At 33.1% G+C, this 14,217-nt stretch overlaps 2 protein-coding genes and 1 long non-coding RNA gene across 7 annotated transcripts in view; all 3 read right to left on the bottom strand.

Annotated features, from left to right (window-relative positions):
* LOC106623211 (potassium channel subfamily T member 2) overlaps nt 1-14,217 on the bottom strand; it is a 373,175-nt gene that overhangs the window by 294,491 nt on the left and 64,467 nt on the right. The window lies entirely within an intron of this gene.
* LOC106622162 (uncharacterized) overlaps nt 1-14,217 on the bottom strand; it is a 123,783-nt gene that overhangs the window by 77,979 nt on the left and 31,587 nt on the right. The gene's annotated exons all lie outside the window — the stretch shown is intronic.
* On the bottom strand, nt 8,818-9,794 carry LOC106622161 (uncharacterized). The gene is made up of 2 exons (XM_070108425.1): nt 9,648-9,794; nt 8,818-9,574 (listed from the first exon to the last, which is right to left on the bottom strand). The coding sequence occupies exons 1-2, from the start codon at nt 9,714-9,716 to the stop codon at nt 8,930-8,932; spliced, it is 714 nt and encodes a 237-aa protein (XP_069964526.1). The 5' UTR covers nt 9,717-9,794; the 3' UTR covers nt 8,818-8,929.

Here is a 14,217-nt window from a genome sequence, read left to right as displayed (position 1 = left end):
ACAATTATGGACTTATCAACGAACAACATTATGAATTTCGGAAATTTGAACAAATTGGCAGAAAGCGCACTTGATTTACGACAATTTGCGACAACCTCAACAGTAAGTGGCGGCCGAAGACCAGTATATGATTTGCTAGAATTAAAAAATCGCCTACAAACACGAAACCAGCGATCATAGGTAGCTGATCTTCAATTAAAACGCCGACGGGAATTTGAAATAAAATTCAATGGTAAAGTGAAAAAACAAATAGTGGACCAAACCATAACACCAGTGCAGCAAGACACATCGCGAAATGAAATAGAAATACCAAAGATACAGACACCACCAGGCAATCTGGATACACTTGTACGACTACTACTAAATATGAATAAAGCGCCGATCTCCACTGATTTTAAATCAATGTTACCCTTTTCCATGAGTATCGACATTACTCCGAACAAACACACTGCAGAAGCAGCTATTAAAGCGAAACCAATCGACAATTTAGATGCAACGAATACTTTAAATACAGGAGACTCTGTCATGCAGACATTAGCCTCCGACATTAACCGACAGCTGAGGCAAATATATCTTCCAATGTTTCTAATATAGAAAAAAATCACGAAAAGTCGCCTGATTTGCAAATAGGCTCATGTGGCACACGCGTATTCAAAGTGGATATAGCTTCCATTAACTGGACGGAAGCGGCAACTGCCACGCGAAAGCTTATGACTTTCTTATTCGATCGCGAAACTACTGCACATACTCACTGGCAAGACCTCGCCCACAATCACGATGAAATGTGCGGACACCGCAAAAGCTATTAAAAGGAGAAGCTTATCCAAAGCGAAGTTAGATAAATTGTTGTAATATCTTAAGAATGTGGGTAGGTTGGATAAATATAAGAATATTAGATTAACAATATATTCAAATGTCGAAAAATATGTATGCTTATATTGCTTTTTATTAGGGAGGATTAATAATTGGTGGTAGAGTCGAACATAAAAATTTTGGGTACAGGTGTTATTGTGTCGATATATTCGAAGAAAGTTCAACCTACAAATATTTAAAAAAGATAAAATAAATATAGTCTTATATCTCAGCATAAATTTTGATGCAATCCATAGTCTAAGAATTTTAAATTTTAAAATAGGCAAAATTGGTGGGCAACCACCTATTATGTTAAGGAGGTCGAAATCGGACTGCAACTCTTGAAAGCCTCATATACCGAATATGAGGATCTCAGTAACTATGTCTCAGTTTATTTCGAAAAGATTGCTTTACTTGTGAGGTGTGTTAAGGAAATGCAGAGAGAGCATATTAATATAATAATATTGTCGAACATGGATAAAATCGGGTCAGTACTGCCAATAGTCTACATATATCTAATAGGTATAAGAAATTCAAACTTCCAATTGGCTTGGGAGTATTAATGTATCAGTGGATCAACATGTATGTAAAAAATCTCTGCAAAGTTAGGTGGACATTTAATATTGGATGTACTATAATTTAAAGCTGAAAATGTATGAAATCGGTCCACGATTAGCCCCAGATCATACCATATACTACATATCGAAATCAAGTGCTTTCAGGAGGTATTTACACAAAATTAGGTAAAGCAATAGCGCAATATCCGAGGAAAGTCTTTTGATCGAGTTACTATACCATATAGCTACCATAGAAACTGATCAAACAAAATCAAGTTCGTGTGAGGAATCTTTTGTATTTGTGAAGGGAGATTTTATCTTCGGTGCAACCAGTCAACTTTTTTCATGTTACAGTCTATAATTGTCAATGTGTGGAATATTTAATTGAATTAAGTGGACATATTTTCTTGCCCACTATCGGGTTTAACGGTAAATATGAATAAAATCGGTTCAGACCTTAACCTAGCTCCGATATACCTAATTTTTAGGTTGTCGGCTATGTTTTATTTATTTTTTTTTTTGTTGAATATGTCGGTTAATATCTGATATATTTCATTGGTATTTATTGAAAAAGTAATCTTGGATGAAAAAACTGAAAAAATGGTAAAAAATTACATTCACATGCTGTAATGATTTTTGGTTTATTTGGCTCTGAACGCAAAATTATATGAATAATTTTTCTTGTTTCTAATGGATCGGCGGGGTACTGTATACGCGTACTACCCCTACACCTACACCTAGATACATGGGGGACTCAAATTAAGGCTTATCGCAGATTTATACAATATATGATGATTGTTTTATTTCATTTGCCTTCCCTTTCATATTTGAGCTGACAAGCAAATGATGTGCAATGATAAAAACAACTGTTTAACGAAAATCACGAATTATGTTTGAAAAGTGAAATGGCGGTCGGCAAAAAAAAGTTATATTCAATCATCTGTGAAATTTGGTGAATCTCTAGGCATTTATATGCCAAATTGAGCGGCAATAAGCGGCGCTTTGTCGGCGCAAAATATTTGCAAACATTATGTATATGAAAATGAGTAGGTAAACATTTATATGTATGTATGCATGCGTGTGTGTAAATTATTGTGTGCCGATGACAAAAATGTTCAATATTTCTAGTGTCTGCCCGAGGATAAGCAAATATTTCATTTGCCACTAAACAATTTGGTGCGCATTTTGCGGCCAAATTAATGGTCAGTTCGATTGGCTATGCTACGCCATGCGGTGCTATACTGAGCTTTGCTGTGCGGTGCTATGCTCTGTTACGCCTATGAACCGCATGTTAATTTGAGCCTAATGCAAGGCAACATATTTGGCCGGCCGAGGCGCACAAGCAAATGCACTTACGTATGACGACTAAGGCATTCGCACTAACACACACACATTCGACAGTGACAGTATGAACGTTCTAGCCGCTGTATCTATATACTTAAGTGTGTTCGTGTGTTCGTGTGTGTGTTTGTATTGATAATAACGCATTTGACTGCACATTAACCACTGGCCACAACAAATATGCAGCAGCAGCAGCGACAGGAGCAAATCACAGTCAGCTTGTAGCCTCGTATACAAGTAAATTAGCGGTTGCAGCTTTGCACGAGCATAAACACACGAACACACACCCACACATGAGCGCACTCACATGCGTGCACAAGCCCTAATTTGATTGTGAGCTACATACTTCGCTCTGATCGCCATTTGCCATACACGCACACATGTGTACATATAATATATACCGAATAATGAAAGCCTTCCATGCGGCAACAACTGTCAGCACGAACTGTCGGCGCTAGCTGTCAGCACGGCAGCATCAATTGGCGTCAACCGAATGACCTCATAAACAAATTTGCAAATTCATCAAGTGTAAATCCCTTGATTATGACAGCATTATCACAGGCGGTGGTAGTGATGAAATGTTGTTGTTGTTATTTTTGTTGTGATTATTACTGCTGCGGCATATCCCCACACTTATATTAAGTTATATGCGGGTTACACTGCCACCGCCCATATGCGCTTTTTCATATGTTTTACTCAACCATACTTGTGTGTGGGTGTGTGCGTGTTGGTGTGCGGGTTCACCTATATATGGTAGAAATATTATATACATAACTGTGTGTACTTGACAGATTTAGACAATTTTACTCAGCATTACAAGCACAAATATGGACGCCAAACGGTCGCAGCGAGAAAATCAATGCCAACGAAATTCAAAATATTGCATATACGCCAAGCTGGCATGGGATTTGTACAAGTTTATGCAGAATGGGCTTGTTGTTATAAAAAAGGTATATATAAATTATAGGTAGCATAGGTAAAAATATATTAAGTTAAATTATTGAAATTAAATTGCATAAAAAAATTGCAACAAAATTAAACAAAGTTAAAAATGCAATAAGTTAAAATAAAGTAAAGTACAATAAAATTGAATAAAATAAAACAAAAAAAAATATATTAAAAAAAATTTTTAAAATATATAAAAGTAAATAAAAATAAAATATAATAAAATAAAAGAAAATTAAAATATAACAACATGAAATTAAAACAAAAATAAAATAAAATAAAATGAAATAAAATAAAATTAAATAACATAAAAAACAATAAAATTAAATTAAATTAATTTAAAATAAATTAAAACTAAAAATGCCATAAATTAAAATAAAATAAAATGAAACAAAATAAAATAAAACTTAATAAAATTAAATTAAATTACAAAGACAGACATAGAAAATTCAATAAAGTTATAAGTTACGATCAAAATAAATTTCTTTTAAGAAAAATCTTACTTTCTTTTTTCACAAAATATCTTCACGACACTTAATATAAATTATTATATAAGTCAACGGTACGATCTCTCAAAAAATTGTTCAGATCAGACCACTATAGCATATTGTTGCCATATAAACTGACCGACCAAATCAAGTTCTTTAAGGATTTTTTTTGTATTTGTGAAGGGTATTATAACTTCGAGGCAATCGAAGTTTAATTTTTTCTCACTTATTATGAATTCAGTGCAGGATTACCATAAAACACTGCTAATAAAAATATTGATTCCCTACATTAAAGACCCAATAAATATAATACTATAAATAAAGTCTATAAATTTTTGGAAAGTTTTGCCCCTTAACTTAAAAAAAAGTATAAAAGTTTTTTTGTTGAAAAAAAAATGTTCGAATATTTAACTGAACAAAATTCTGAAAGAACTTCGTTTCAAAAGCTTCAATAAACACTGTATACTTCATTACTTAGGATTAGCGCTGTCAATCGAATTAATGAAGTAATGAATGAATAGGCCACTTTTATAAATTCTGAGTAACAACCAAAAATTTACAACGCTATTTATGCGAATGTTGTTTTTGTAGACAAATTTTTAGCGTTGCTTGTTCGTTGATTAACGTATAATTAAATTTCCTCGGTATGACATGGATGCAATGGAAGGTTAGCAGACATTTAACACGTGGCAGAATACATATAATATTTTACACTGCTTAGTTAACAAAGCTTTCTAAGCTGAGCACAGGTTGAAGCGTCGTGGAAGAGACCAAAGATATAAATCAATTATTTCTTTCAAAATTTTTTGTTAAATATTAAGCCGCAGATCAATTTCAATTATCATCAGTCTTATCAATATAGAGATAAAGAGAGGGAGAGATAGAGACAGAGCTAGAGGCGAAGAGAAAAATATTCGTCTTATTATAAATTATTCGTGTCCATGTGATAGGTGGAACACATTTTCCAACAAATATATGTGGAAAATACACAAAAAATATGTCTGTGTTGAATCGAAAAATCGATAACTTAAATTTTTAATGACACTACGAAGTTCGTCGCGACAAGCAGGGTAGAATTAAATCCCAAACTTGAGCAGGTGTGCTAAGTAAAAGATAGGTATGTATATACATATGTCACAGTAATTACGAATAATAAAGTAGCATAACTTGCTTCATAACCAACAAAAAAACAGAAACGAAAACCGATAAATCGATAAATAAATTTGAAACTTAAAAGCACTTAAATACGCAGACAGTCACAGAACCAAACAGAGAATTTGGAATACACGGGGAAGCTTACAGCCTTACTAACAAACATACGTACTTGTGCTTATAGTTTCGTGTGTTCACACGGTCAAGGTTAAACAACAACATTGCAGCGCATAAAACCAAAGCATTTATGGATTGAGTTGACTTTTTCAGCGAGCTAATAAGGCTTAACCGTTGTTTAATATAAAGTGTGTGTGTGTGTGCAATATTCCAATTTATTATAATTGTAAAAAAGTTATGGAAGTACAAATTTGAAATACTATTTAATACAATTTTATTTTGTAAGCAAAGAAAATGTTTTATTATTTAAAACCCCAAAAATGGCATTTCTACAAAAAATTTGCCTACATCTAGGCGCATTCATAAATAAATAAATACTAAATAAATAAAATAACGATAAGAAGGAAGCATTCTAAATGATGTCTGCAATTCTGCAAAATGGAAAAAAAACGTTACAAATACAAACAATTCCTTACATGAATTTAATTTTTTTTTGTCAGTCTGTACGCCATATATAATATACCTCCTGCTCAAATATAAACGAGACTGGCTCAATGAAGCGGCAATTTGAGTTTAGGGAAAAGAAAAAAGTCACACGGTGCCATGTCGGGTGAATACGGTGCTTGCGGAACAATATTTACGTTGTTTTTGGTCAAATAATCGCGTACAAGACGAGACGTATGAGCTGGATTTTGGAACAAGTCGAGCAGACACACGTCTCATGCCAAAAACATCGTGAATAATGATATGAGCGGATCCATTTGATATGTTGAGCTCACTAGCTATCTCTCTTTCAGTCACACGACGATTTTCCAACACAATTTTCTTTACTTTTTCGACGTTTTCTTCGTTTATTGACGTTGCTGGACGACGATCATGGGGCAAGTTTTCCAGCGATGTACGGCCGTCCTTGAACGACTTATACCAATCAAAAATACGTGCACGTGATAGCCAAGACTCCCCATATGCCTTCTGCAGCATTTTCATTGCGTCCGTCGCACTTATTCCATTGGAATAACAAAATTTCAAACAAACACTTTTTGCTCAACGTTAATTTCCATAGTAAAATTCGAAAAACACACTCGAGGTTGACTTGTTTATAGTGCCGTAAAAAAAAAACTATGGGAGAGATCGCGCTCAAATTTGACATGTAATCATATAACAGTCCTGCCAACCTAAGCAAAAAAAGTATGGCCATATGTCATGTCCTTGTCGAGCTATGGATAAAGTCTCGTTTATATTTGAGCAGGAGGTAAGTTCGATCTGAACAATTTCTACAATTTATTCGGGAACTGGGAATGAACAAAACTTGGTCAGACAAATTTTAATATCGTCGGCAATTCAAACCTCTATTCGGAACATTGTATCCATTTCTAACAATATAAATTACAAAGACTACATTTTAAATTTTCGATATGTATAAAAAAAAATAACCCAAAGCTTTTGCGAAAAGGTATTTTTTTATTGTCCAAGCTTTTGAATACACGAATTTTTAAATTAAAAAATTCAACCAGAGATCAATTTTTTATGCTTAAAGCTTCTGGAATCTTCCTTGCCTCAAATAAGGTTCGAAAGGATAGAAATGAAATCAAATGAAATTAGAAAATATAATCCGCACATAAATGACTATTAAATAAACGGGTTGCCATACTTCCTTTTTCGTGAACTATGAGAGCTCATAGTCTAAAACTAAAAAGTATTTAATTTCGTACTGGGTAACGATAATTCGGTAACAAATACGCCAAAGTTTTGATTATGCGTGGCGCGTTGGCATATTGTACTATTTCTATATTAATTTTCCGCTCCGCGTATGATATTTTTCGCATTGAAGAAAGCACACTTTGAATATGCGCACCTTTAACGGATTTTAAGTTTACGCTTACTTCTGTATAATCGGTTTACTTATCGAAATTTAATTTACGTTTAAAATCACAGAACTAAAAATTTTTTTAAAAATTTTAGTAAGAAAATTTTGACTTTCGTTTAATTGTTCTTTTATTAAACTTAGAACTTTTAATTTTTGCATTTTTCCAACTACTGGCAATCCTACAACTTGCTCTGAGTCAACTGATTGTCATTTTGGGGATTTTTTTATAGCGTCAGATTATTATATTTTTATGAATTAGAAGAAACGATTACCCACACATTCACATTTAAAAAATAAAACAAAATGATATGAAATGAAAACAGAAAATTTCTATTTCAAATTCCATTATGATCGCTTTCAATAGAATTAGTAATATAAAAACATGCCAAATTCGTGTTTATTTGCCTTATGAAATTTAATTTAGATCATGGAATTATTTGTCAGCTCCCATTGATACTTAGTAAATGCTCGTATACACACATCTCTTTTATACTGTTCTTATGTTTCTTTATTAGCGGCTTTCTTTTCGGTGACCATGAACTTCTGACAACTTTCTTTCTACTTCTCTTGAATTTTTGAGATGCATAATTTAGGTACACATATGTCTCCCTTAATCCGCTACCTAATTTTGTTGCCTCAAGCAGACTTCCAGCTGGTAAATGAAACAGTTTCCTACACCACTTTTCAAGACCAACTAGCTTAACAACTAGCCAATTCTTACTACCACCGATTCTTAAAATTCTAACACAAATTCTAACACACTTTTCGTTATGACTGCTCTCTCTGTCGATTTAAATATTACAAAAAGAAAATAAAAAGAAAAATCGATAAGTTCGTTTAAACCGAAACTATAATACCCTTCACAAATACACCCTAAATGAACCTTGATCTGTCAGTTTGTATGGCAGCTGAATAATACAAATATAGTGACTCGATTTGAAATATTTCTTCGGAAATTGCACCGTTCCCTTCGACAATAACCAATGTCAAATTTAGTGAAGATATCTCGTCAAATGAGATAGCTTTCCATACCAGAACTTGATTCCGATCAATCAGTTTGCATGGCAGTTATATTGTACAATTGTCCGATATCGACGATTCCGATAAATGAGTAGCTTGTTGGGGAAAAAAGAACGTGTGCGAATTTCAGATCGATATCTCGAAAACTGTGAAACTGAACAGACAGACGTAAAATGGACTTCGTGACAAACTCGTTCAGGCTAAAAAAACTATGGCTTCGCTTTAATCATCTTTATAACACGCAGTTTCTAACAATTTTATCAGATTCAATTGCGTCTACAGATGAAATAACTTTTTTCAAATTAAACAGTCCTACGTTAGCTCTCTGTTTATGATCTATTTTTGGTACGAGACGATGTGTATACATTTTGTCATTAGGGTGAGCTACGTTCTACGTCCTCTTTAGAGCATGTAAAGAGAATGTAATAAGGAGTGATACTTTTTCAAGCTGATTTAAAAACTCAATAGAATTTTCTAATTTTTTCACTAATTTTCATTTTTATTTAAATATAATTTAATATTTCTATTAACAAATATCAATAAATTTGTATCTCAGCTACTTTCCACTAAACTTAGCTCGAAAACCTGCTTTACAACATTTCAACTGGTGTTTCCAAGTAATAATCACGCAAAAAATCTTTGAGAACACCCATTTTGTCTTGCACTTCTGTGGCTTCTTTCAATTTCCCCGACCAATCGGATAGCTTTTGCGCCACGGCCTTTCGTTGCTGTTCCGGCGACAAGCCATTTACATAATCATCAATGCGCCGCACACTCTCACGCACCAGCATAGCACGTTTTTGATTCAACGTATCTATGAAAGTTTCAAGTCCAAAAGACATAAAGTCCTGCTCAATCCAACAATCATAAGGATTCAGGGTGGGCTCTAAACGCGCCACAATATCTAGGAAGTCTGTATATAGTAACGACTTGCCGAAGACGTAGAAGAAAAGTGGTGCTTTGTACTCCTTTGATGGCTGCTTCTTCATACTCTTCTCCTTTACGAACTCAACATAGTTTCGTAACATGATTTTCTTGTTCAGCAACATTTCACTGCGAATATTTTGGAATCTATCATCATCGAGTACTCTTTCAACCAACTCCTTACTCTCATTCACTTCATAGTCGAGCAGTTTTAGGTAATCCGCTGTTACAGCTTCGATCAATTGTTCGCGTGCTGTTTGCGCAGCTTCAGAGGGATTTTCAGTAGTGCTAGTTGCGTGGGTGCTGGTGAGCTGTATTGTTGATAGAATTGCAGTTTAATGAATTTTATTTATACTAAAAATATTTATTTTATTTTACTCTTACACCAATCACTAGTAGACACGCTATGAAATATATATTCATAATTTGTTGTGGCATTTTTAGAATTCGCATAGTGTCAGCCCGGAACTGCTGCTTATCTCTACAAACGATGTGCGCACACTAGTGATCTTGTTTCAAGTGTAGTTTCGAAAATATTTTCAGCACACATTGTTGTACATGCATATGAACTTTGTACGCGACCCCAACGAATACACTCTTACAGTAAGAAGCAGCACTCGGTAGACAGCTGATAACGAGCTGTGAGTGCTGAGCGTTTCGATTTTCTTATCAGCTCTCTTACAAGATCAGCCTGTGCTGAGTGGAGTAATCATGTACATGTACATATGTATGTTATTTTTTGTATATACATATATAAAAGTATATTATATTATGTATGACTGCGTGTCTATAAATATTTATAGTATATAAGCTTAGAATTTTGTATTAGCGATGCTGATGCTTGGCAAAAAAATTATGAATTACGTTTAAAAAAATACAATTAATAGAGTTGCCACCATTTTTTAAAATAAACAAGAACAAATTTCGGCTATAATACCCTTCACAGGTGCATTTTTAATAGCTTAAAAGGTTTTACAATTTTTTGTTCTGATTTTGATGGGTCGGTTTATATGGCAGCTTTATGCCATCGTGGTACGATCTGAATAATATATATGGAGATTGTATTAAAGCAATGTCTAGGATAATAATATATTATATGACAAATTTCGTGAAGCTACCTTGTCAAATAAGAAAGTTTTCCATAGAAGGACTTAAGTTCGATCGGTCAGTTTGTATTGTTGTGCGATATCGGCGTTTCTGACAAGTTTTTTGTTGAGAAAAGGACGTCTGCACAATATCAGTACAGGGTATAAATATACATATGTAAATACATGGCTTCTGCAAGAACAGCTAAGAGGCAGGAAAGGTTTCTTCAAAGATTTATCACAAGCAAATCATATTTTCTAAAGTGCAAAGTGAAAAAATTTAAATAATGAAGCCACTTAGTGTTGCGTTAAACTGCAAAATAAATTCAAGAATCTCAAAATACTATACGAGATCATACTTTTGATCGGAAGTTCGGATAAAATAGGCCATTCAGTTTAATTTGACATGTCTTCAGCATATAAATATCACAACACTCAACTCAAAATTGAACTAAGCTAAACTCTTCTAACGATCCACATGCACTGCTGGTCTTATTTCAGATGAAAATTCGAATGCGTTTTAACGAAAATTTTTAATAACAACAATAACAATTCAATATATATTTATTTCTCTTTGGTCTTAGTAACTCAAACATCAGTTAGACCGCGGCTCTTGCAAAAGGTGTGCGTCTGTGCTAACTTTGGAGGAATATGTAAAGAGTTTTACTAGTTTTAACCACAGGATATATATATATATTTATACAAGATAAAAAAAAAATAAAAAACTTGCATATTTGAAATTTTTCACATAAATTTTAAGGTTATGTGAAAAAGATGTTAATAAAAAAGTTGCAGATCTCTTCTTTACGTACAGCTGCCATATAATTTTTATTTGCCATATAAATTTTTTCTATAGAACTTCTAGTTTTCTCAGAAATCATTGAAGCATTGCCCTATTGTGCTTGTAGAGGATCTTGAATAACTGAGAATCTTCAAAGGTTATCCAGAAAACCAGGAAAATTTGTAGCATTCAAAAATTCAACTAAATTAATGTCCAGCTGATAAATTATTGGTATCAGAGACATGAATCCAGAAAACTATATTTAAGCGATTCTTTGCTTTTCTGTTTTCTTTTTATTTTCAATAATCGAATAATTTCCGAACTAGCACGTGCTTGAACTGGGCTACAAAACGTCATCCACATAGCAGAGCGAAAACCTAATTTTTCAAAAATGTGGATGTTTATGGATTTTACATGAATACATTATGTATTATTCGACTTCAAAGTCATTGCGTGTGAACTGAACTCTCAAAATACTTATAATAAATCATTCACAAAAGCCAACTGAAATAATTATATTCTACAGAGCTCGAATAATGTACAATAGTAAAGAAGTTCTCTCCTTCAATTGAAAAATAAAATATTATATATTGATTTTGCTTGCATTTTCAAACTTTTTGTCATAAAATAGGTTGTTTAAAGCAGACACATTAAACAGCTCTCTCAAAACTATAAAACCGCATAAATTTTGCAAAAGTCATTTGTTTCCGTTCCAAAGTTGGGGCATTCTTAATTTTTCTTGACCATATTTTCAGATTTTTTGCCATCGTTTTTTTCTGCTGCTCCGACGTCAAACTCTTCACATAACCTTCAATTCGCTGCACAATCTCTTTGAAGAACTCGTCATATTTTTGATCCACAACTTTTCGAATGTCCTCAAATCCAAATTTGTTTAAATATATGAATAAATCTATGAAATATTTGAATTAACAAACATATTTAAAATCAAAATGCTTTTACAAATTTATTTTATACTCTCGCAACTTGAAAATATCAGAGGCGGGGAAACACTTTTAGGTGTTGCAAACCGTTCTCTTAAAAAATCTTGAGAAACAATTCAACGTAATTAACCCAAATAAAATATACATATGGGAAATGTTTAAACTAAACTAAAGTTAATTTAATATATGGGATCTATGAAGAAAACATCAATCAAAGGATGGTGAATCCCAATTTCATTCTGGACTATTGAAAATCATGATATGCAATATATACACTTAATTTTGCTAGGGTATCATATTTTGACGCGGAATATAAGCGGAAGGTAGAAATTCTTTTTGATCCAATTTTGGCATTAAGACATATCATAACCAGAAATAGATGCTCACTAAACTTCATTAAGAAACCTCAGATATTGACCAATATAAAAAGTATAAAATCAAACAGATGTTAAAAATCTGAATTGCACTGTTTTCATCCATTCCAGGATACACTGTTATTGGAAAGAGTTTCTTTCTGAATTTCATTAAGATTTCTTACATACTAGCCGATAGATGACGCATAAAGTCGACCGGGAGTTCGAAAATATGTATACTCGTATTACGTATGTGGGGGTTAAGGAAAGTACATATTGACCCAATTTTATCTGTTTTCGGCACAGAGCATGCTGCCATCACAAAAATATTCTTCTCAAATTTCAATACTAGATTGCACAGATTGACCGATATGTTCAGTAAAAAAATATATATATCATAATTAAGGAGAGGTACCCGTGGTTTGAAAATTTGAAAATTGAAAAAATGGGCGTGGCTCCGAGCCCTAAAAAGTTTGATGTATATATCTCCCAAACCAGTAAAGCTACATCAATTTGCACACAACAAATATTTTCAAAACTTCTTACGATAGTGTGAAAATAGGTGAAATCGATTGGTAACCTTTCCCACTACCAACTAAATGCGTCATAGACATTAAATTTTATATCCAGGATGACACAAGAGGGCTTAATAGGAGCCGGTATCAAAATTGGACGGTGGGCGTGGCACCGCACACTTTTTTGTGAAATCACGCACCTCCGGACCTGCTTGACCGATTTCAACCAAATTTATTGCATAACATTCTTCCAATATTATAATGGAATGACAACCACGCCTACTTCCCATATAACACAATTTTAAATTCCATCTGATTCTTTCACACTCCAGTATGGAAATAAAGCACCAATTAACATATCGAGATAAACCTTTAAACGAATAGTCCTTCTAAAGTGTGCCACCTTATGACCAAAAATTGTCCAAATCGCAGCAAAACTGCTCAAGCCCCTAGGTATCGAATATGTGGACCCCAGTGTCTACAATTTACTTTTTACCGAAAAAATATCGGTCAATATATGAGATATATAATTGAAATTCGGAGAAAATGCTTTCCTGATAATAGTATGTCAAAAATCGGTTGAATCGGGTCAATATTTCCTTTATACCACATATATCCAATATGAGTTATCTAAAAATAAGAAAGCGTGTTTTCCTAAAAACAATATATCTTTGTAGCTAAAATAAGTAAAATCCGGTAAAAACTTTCCCTATCCCCTATATTACTAAGCACAGATTTTCAAACGTCCGGTTGGTTTTACTCCATATGTGTTGGTGACGATATCTGAGGTACTTTAAAATGAAGCTCACGGAGCATTCCATTCTGTTAATATAGGATATACTATAGTTCAACGTATAATGTTGGATATACTTTAGTTTAATGCCGAAAATATGATAATAAAATTGCTTGAAAAATTTATCTGAATATACCTCAGCTAGTTGAGTAGCCCATCCCTTTCTCTATTCCCTGTATAATAATTTCCGATTTTCCACCTGACAAAACGTGTGCAACTTTAATAAAATTAAATGAACAAATTTTGTTAAAAATTGTGTGGAAATATAAATAAAATTGGTCTAGACATTGGTTCAAAAGTGATATTCCTGAAATAATGAATTGCGAGCCTCTGCTTGACGTTTTCACATCAACTCATTATATAAAATTGAAGATGATTTTTATACAATTTTAGCTGACGGAAAGTAAAATGCATTAATAAAACTAAGTGAGTCTATGACGTATTATATAACTTAATAATATACAAAATTTGATTGTAATTTATTTA

The sequence above is a fragment of the Bactrocera oleae genome, chromosome 4 (genome assembly GCF_042242935.1).
Source record: "Bactrocera oleae isolate idBacOlea1 chromosome 4, idBacOlea1, whole genome shotgun sequence".
NCBI classification, from domain to species: Eukaryota; Metazoa; Arthropoda; class Insecta; order Diptera; family Tephritidae; genus Bactrocera; species Bactrocera oleae.
Note: the sequence above shows the minus strand (reverse complement) of the source record. Positions and strands in the feature narration are given on the sequence as shown.

Bases quoted from the DNA above. Each gene is read 5' to 3' on its own strand.
- LOC106622161 (XM_070108425.1), bottom strand. From the start codon at position 9,716: ATGCGAATTCTAAAAATGCCACAACAAATTATGAATATATATTTCATA. The intron at 9,575-9,647 runs GTAAGAGTAAAA...TCAACAATACAG, and splicing joins CGTGTCTACTAGTGATTGGT to CTCACCAGCACCCACGCAAC.